Here is a 7,094-nt window from a genome sequence, read left to right as displayed (position 1 = left end):
GTGTTTGAAATGTGTTTTGATCAATTTTGGGTATTTTGGCAAAATTTGGGAATTTTGGCCAAATTTGGGTCCCAAGGGCAGTTAGGTAATTTGGAGGTGCCTCGGGGCAAAAGGCCAAGTTGGGTATTTCAAATAGAATTGGATAGATATCCATTCTAAATGAATCATGGATCAATGAAATCCCCATTTTGGGCTCTCATGTATTCATCTTAATTAGTGTATTGTGAAGATATAGTAAGGGCATATTGTACCCTAGCTTTAAATCAACACCTAGAGTCAATCCTAAGGCCAAGTAATCCTATAAGACTCTTCTTGAGCTTCCCCCATAATGATCTTATCTACTAAATATTAGAGGTTAGAACCAATATGTGGAACTTCAAGTTGAGTAAAGAGAAGAGTTTTGAGTTTCTAATGGTGAGGGTACCCTTTCCAGTTTTCTAAGACGTACCCTTTCTAGTTTTCTAAGACTAGTCTATGGGAAAATCCTATGACTGGACCTAGGCTACTAAAAAAATTTCTAGACCTCAACCAAAAGTGAGGTCAACAGCCTCTGTTTAAGAAAAACCTAGATTTAATTATAATAAAACGTACACAAAATAGAAGAAACATAACATAACATATATACAAAAAACAGGTATATCTGAAATATAAGAAAACCATTCCAGCAAAGAAGATAAAAGAAATCATGTATACTAATTATTATAACAACACATCTCCAAACATGCCTCCATTTTAAGTTCTACTTCTTCTGTCCTGTCAGGATAACGCACATTTTCTCCTTTTGTGTCATGCACTGCGTCAAAGCACTCTCTGTAGTCGTACTCCATGCCCCGAGAGGGGTGGCCGAAAAGGCCCGAACCTGCCGCTGTAGGAGGAAATGGCCAGCGAACAATGAAACAGTAAACCTAGCTGCTTAAATATCATGCTTCGCGCTCACCAATTTAAATCATGTACAACGAAGTTACATTCAGGGTACAAGCGCGGTTGCATCTGAAGGGGCATAATCCTCTGTTACATGGCAGTTACAACGGGGGTACAATCTCTAATCTATGCGGTTACAAGCGATGTTCCACTATACGGGCTTCAAAGTCTATTATATGGTGGTTATAATCGAGTTTCAGCGATAGTACAAAGCTAATTCTGCGGCTTTCAGCGTTATATGGAGGTATATAACGAGTTACAAAGCTATTTCTGCGATTTCAGGCAGGTTACACCCGAGGAAGGTACAGATAGGGTATATCACGGTTACAAACGCATTACATAGCCATGTACTTCGGAAGGTATATCTTGGGTATACACCGGTTACAAGCGCGTTACATGGCCCTGAACAGAGGAAGGTATATCTAGGGTATAATCCGGTTACAAGCGGGGTAGATTGCCCTCTACCGCGGAAGGTATATGGCTAGTATACTGCAGTTACAATCGGGTTACAGCAGGCCGACCGCAGGGAGGTATATTGAAGTTACAAATCGAGGTACAATGGAGTAACACCGCGGGCCGGGTAACGGGTCACGCGCGGTTTTATTTTGAATTAATATATTTATTTAATGGAGTGGGCCCGATAAAATTACGTGGCGCTTTCTGATTGGGCATCGCACGCATCGCTGCGTGCGTATTACGTAGGCAAATTTTTTCCCCTGCGGGATTTAACCAATCTGGGACTTAACGGCAACCAGAGAAACGGGATTTAAGGGCTCCTAGGATTAATGATCTCTTTTTCTTTTGTTATTTAATTAAATCCTTAGGTGTTATTTAAATTCCTCATCAATTAATTCAAAAATTTTAACTTCCCCCTAATATCAAAATAAAACAAAAGTACTATTTTAATTATATTATTTAAAGTTAAATAAATTCAAAACTTCCTTCTTTTAAGAATATAATAATAATAACTTATTGTATACAAGTACGAATATTAAATCTTTGAAGGTCCATTAGAATACATCTAATTTGATGAATAAATAAGTTAATTGCAAAACCATTTGTCGCGTACATGTTGTGATTGCGACCTCGAGATAAGTAACATTTTTTTATTAAAGGATAAATGTATCATTGCTCGTTAGGAGCATTAATCCTTATTGTTTGTAGTATTATTATAATTATTTTGTAGGATTGTCAGTCATACATCGGTTATTCAATTATAATCATTATGTTGTATTTTTATATGCTTCTATTATTGCTCATAATAAAGTAACCAACTTCCTAAATATATTGATGCAAAATTCTTGCATTTTTAAATTAATTCTTTATTTCCTTGCACTCTACAGATGTGAAATTGTCTGTGAATTTCTATCATTTCACAAGTCTGTGTGAAATAGCATATTTCTTATATATTATACCTGCAAAAAATATGAGATATGCTTGTGTGTGATGGTATATAGATCGGTGAAACCCTTTCAGATATGGGCTAGCCGAGCCGACAGACCCATGAAGTGAAGTCTCCGCAGGAGATTGTCAGGTTTCTTTGGGTTGATATTTAATCTTTCTGGTTTCAGAGAGTATATATATAAATATAAATGAAAAAACATAATAATAAGAAACTTGATTGCATATTTTCTTATGATATTTGGGTATATTTGGTTTATCACTCATTTTTTGCTTCATGATGTTATATATGCATGAAGCACTCATCTATATTTGTTGTTCATATTGCATGTCTCATTTCTTTTACTGTTTATGCTTTAATAAATAATTGTTGTTTATTGAATTTGTTTGTTAAATTCACTCTTTGATATTTTTTTATAACAGATTATATTCAACCACCAGTAAGACCGTCTCCACCAGAGCTAACTTTCCAATTTAGTTTTCCAGTTTTGTTTTTTTCCAAGTATTTTGTTTTAGTTATTGTATTTTTCCTTGTTGGGTCTGGGTAATCGTTCTATGTTATCATTTCTATTTTAATTCAGCTAATTTTTTATTTTCTATCTAGTTGTATCGTTGAACCTTTCAGTGTTAATAAAATTTACATTTTCTTTTCTTTTATTTGCATGCAAGTCTTTCTTTAAGAATACAAAACAAGTATATTTCATTTCATGTCCTGCGTCAGGGTGTGATGGAGTGGTATCGGAGTCTGTGTTTTGTATTTAACTTTCTTTGACTTTGTATCTCATATCACTTGACATTTTAGGATTGGGTAGGGGATAGATTATTCTTGTAAGTCGGTATTCAATCGATTTTGATTTTACGTATCTTTCAATTGTTTAGAATGACTCCAAAAAAATAGGCATTGCAGCCGCTCGTGGAAGAAGAGTTCAGAGAGCTACTATAAATGATGTGCCTATTTCTAGGGGTCTTCGCTCCCCTAATCACCATCGTGTTGATCCTTCTCAATCCACTAAGACTGTTGGAGCACATAATCTCAACATGGAAACTCTCCTAGAAGTGATAACACAAATGTTAACCAAGTGTTACAAGCTAACTTTGCAATCCAAATTGCACAAGCAGTCCAAGCTATCCAACAAGCGATGCAACCAGCAGTACAAGCCACTCCAACAGTGCCACCAGTGGTTGCTATGGAGGCTCAACCCAATCAACCAATGGCAATGACTAATGTGAGCATTATAGATCAAGTGATGCACCAGTTTCTGAAGACGCACCCTCCTACCTCCAATGGCACTGAGGACCTGTTCCATGATATTGAGAAGAGACTTCGAGGAATAAAGTGTTCTGAAGACCGTAAAGAGGACATTACGACGTTCCAATTGCATGAAGGAGCTAATGATTGGTAGGAAAGTCACCATCACAACACATTTGGACCTAATGCAGTAGTATCCTAGGCGGATTTTGAAAGATCATTCTTGCTCATCATAACACCAAAAAATTTGCATCCTTAATAAACCCAAAGTGATTTGGGCTCCTAAATTTAAAACCTTAAAAATTGTGTATGTATGTCTTCATAACAGGACCAATAAAGGCACATGGTACCCAGACAATGGATGCTCAAAATAAATGACCAATAATAGATCAAATTCATAAAACTTAGTCCAAAAAAAAAAGGAATGATAACTCTTGGCAATAACATAACATGGATGTGATAGGTTAAGCAAATGCCATTAAAAAAAATTATATTATGATTGAGAAGATCCTGCTAGTAGATAAATTACAGCACAACTTACCTAAAACTAGTCAATTGTCTGACAAAGATTAAAATTTTTTCTACTACTTGCATATTGAAATTGAATGATAAAATCATTTTAGAGTGGTAATACATGCTTGGCATTGACGGCATCAATGAATGTAGTCGAATTTGCCTAAGATTTTCATTAGATAAGCAATGCTTATGATATAGAAGAACCCTTGAAAAAAAAACACGTATCTGAACCTAAATTCGTAATAAAGGTCATCTTTGCAATGGATGTTAGTTAGGTCAAAGCATCTTTCAAGTCTCTCAACACAATCATTACTGGACCAAGAGATACTGCATATCAATTGTTTGATCCGATTAGTGACAAAAATCTCTGAGGGAAACCATAAGGGTTCAATATTGTGGAGAACTACATTAGATTTACAAAAGAGTGAATCATTTCATCAAAATATCTTATTTCCAAAATCTATAGTGATCATGAAGGAGAATTAAAAAATGAGAAGTTTGAAACTTTCTGCAAGGAGCTCAAGACTGCGCATAACTTCTCGGCATCTAGAATGACCCAGCAAAATGGAATAGCACAAAGAAAAAATGAGTATAAACACCTAAGCTAAATGAGTATAAATTGCTTGGTACTTCTGAATTAAAGAGATGAACACAATCTGCTCTCTTAAATAAAGTAAAAATTAAAACAAACTAAATAAGGGTTACAAAATGCATAGCATTAAATTATCTCATTGATATATATTCGGACACAACTTTTTTGTACTGAGCAGTAGAAAAGCAAATTTAGACAAACTTTATGTAAAATTTGATGAATAATTTTTGAGATATTCTTCTACAGAAGAGAGCAACAAAATCTTGTTTTCTACTTGATCATGAGACTAGAGAGCATCCTATGAACGAATACAACAACAACAGCAACAACAAAGCCTTAATCCCACTATGTGAGGTTGGCTACATGAATCGTTTTTCTCCATTGCGTCCTATTTAGTGTCACATTTTCATTTAGTTCTAATAAATTAAGATCATTTTTTATACAATAAGCCCAAGTCTTCCTAGGTCTACCTCTGCATCTCTTAACAGTAATCAAATATAAAACATCTACTCTCCTAATCGGATCATCAGATGTCAACGTTTAAAGAGACCAAACCATCTAAGACGACTCTCTCTAATTTTGTTCATCATTGGAGCTACACCAACCCTATCACAGATATATTCATTTCTCATTTTGTCTCCAAGTGTAAAGCCACTCATCGGCCTAATCATTCTCATCTCGGCAACACTTAACTTAGTATTATACTTCTCTTTTAAAGGCCAACATTCAGTGACATAGAGCATTGCAGATCTCACCACCATCTTATAAAATTTTCCTTTCATAAGAATTGGAATAAGGTTAATGATGATAATGCAAAAAATGTGATGTGTCTTAGAAATACTAGAGAAATGATATGAATTAACAGGTCATAATAATCTATACAAAAAAAAAAACCATATTAACAAATACCATATAGTAAAGCCCTCAAAATTTTCATTCAAAATATCTTTTAATACCTCTTGCTTAAATTGTTTGTTTCCGTGGGCTTCATTTGAATGAAGAATTTTTACAGCCGCAACTGTATGATGGAAAGTACCCTTGTAAACTGAGCCAATTGCTCCCATTCCAATCTTTAGAGTATCAGAGAATGCTGAGGTGGCAGATTTTATCTCCTCCCATGTATATATTTTAAATGGTTCCACATTAGGTAAAACTTTCATTGTATGCCTTAGATTCTCACAAGACGCATGAGCAGCACTCTCCTCTGCATCAGCTCTCAGAAAGATTTCCTTTCTGACAAACTCCATATCCTCAACCTCTCTTTCTGCTGCTTCAAGACTTCTTGTCACTTGCACAGTCAATTCACTGGTTTCCTCTTCTGTGTGCTCCATTTCTTTGAGTTTAGCCTCTGCCTTCATGTGGCTCGCATTCAACTTACATAACAAACAAAATCAACAAAAAGAGAAATATAAGACATCAGTCCAGCAAATATCTTTCGATAATATTATTTTGATACTCTGTTCATGCTCACTTGATCAGAAGTATCAAATGATTCATTCTGCAAACCGTCTACCGTGTCCAGATAATCCTGATGGTGTCTGAGCTCAATCCTTAGCTTATGAAGCTCCAAATTGATATCAATCTGCCAACAGAACCACCATCAGAACAAATAATCATAGCAACAGTAAGCTTTTAAGTCAAGAATTAATAGTTTTCAGGAGGATCACATAAATATTAAACCATGAAGATTCATCAAGCTCTATGATAGGTTCAGTTCAAGTACCTGGTCCGCAGAGTTTTTTAAGTCGGCTCGAATATTATCCACTATTAAAGAATCTGCAACAAAGGAACTACTGAAACTACCAATCATGCGGTTATGAAAATCTACATTTGAGAGGCTGGTAGAAGAACTGGAAATGCTTGCAGCAGCAAAAAAAGATGAGCTATTATCGATGGCATCAAAGCTACTCCTACTGTCAAAACTATCATTCATGTTTGAAATAAATTGGTCATGCTGAATAGTTGGAGAAGTGACTTCATGTATAAAGGGATTCACTGCAACGTCATCTGTTTCCACAAGAAAATTAAGGAATGTTACAAAAGGGATTCATATCAACATACCTACAAAATAGGTAGAATCATTAAATGACAGTTATGCGCGGGATCCAAAAGAATTCTTAACAGAGTCAAGCAAAGGCAGGATTTATGAAGTCCGTGCCAAATAATTAAACAAGACTGCCTTCTCCTGATGAAAAAGTTAATGATTTCAATGATCAAGTATAAAAAAAAGCTTAAACAAATTAAAAAGAAAAACAATGGCCATTTTAGAACATGGATTAACAGACAAGATTTGAAATAACCAACAAACCCACGACATTCTTGTATGCATAAGTCGAAGTATAAAGATGTTAGAAATTAAAATAGGTGTACCCCCTATCCATGCCCTCATAGTTATGGAAGAAAGTCAAGAAAATG

General features: G+C 35.2%; 1 protein-coding gene across 2 annotated transcripts in view; it reads right to left on the bottom strand.

Annotated features, from left to right (window-relative positions):
• The window catches only part of LOC110027787 (U-box domain-containing protein 52-like), a 60,604-nt gene that overhangs the window by 45,635 nt on the left and 7,875 nt on the right, over positions 1-7,094 (bottom strand). For both annotated transcript variants that reach the window (XM_020729346.1, XM_020729345.1), the window contains exons 6-8: positions 6,403-6,686; positions 6,151-6,261; positions 5,636-6,052 (exon numbers count right to left, since the gene is read on the bottom strand). In XM_020729346.1, the coding sequence (XP_020585005.1) occupies positions 5,636-6,052; positions 6,151-6,261; positions 6,403-6,686 (812 nt within the window). The remainder of the gene's footprint in view (positions 1-5,635; positions 6,053-6,150; positions 6,262-6,402; positions 6,687-7,094) is intronic.

Source organism: Phalaenopsis equestris, unplaced genomic scaffold, assembly GCF_001263595.1.
Source record: "Phalaenopsis equestris unplaced genomic scaffold, ASM126359v1 Scaffold000447, whole genome shotgun sequence".
NCBI classification, from domain to species: Eukaryota; Viridiplantae; Streptophyta; class Magnoliopsida; order Asparagales; family Orchidaceae; genus Phalaenopsis; species Phalaenopsis equestris.
Note: the sequence above shows the minus strand (reverse complement) of the source record. Positions and strands in the feature narration are given on the sequence as shown.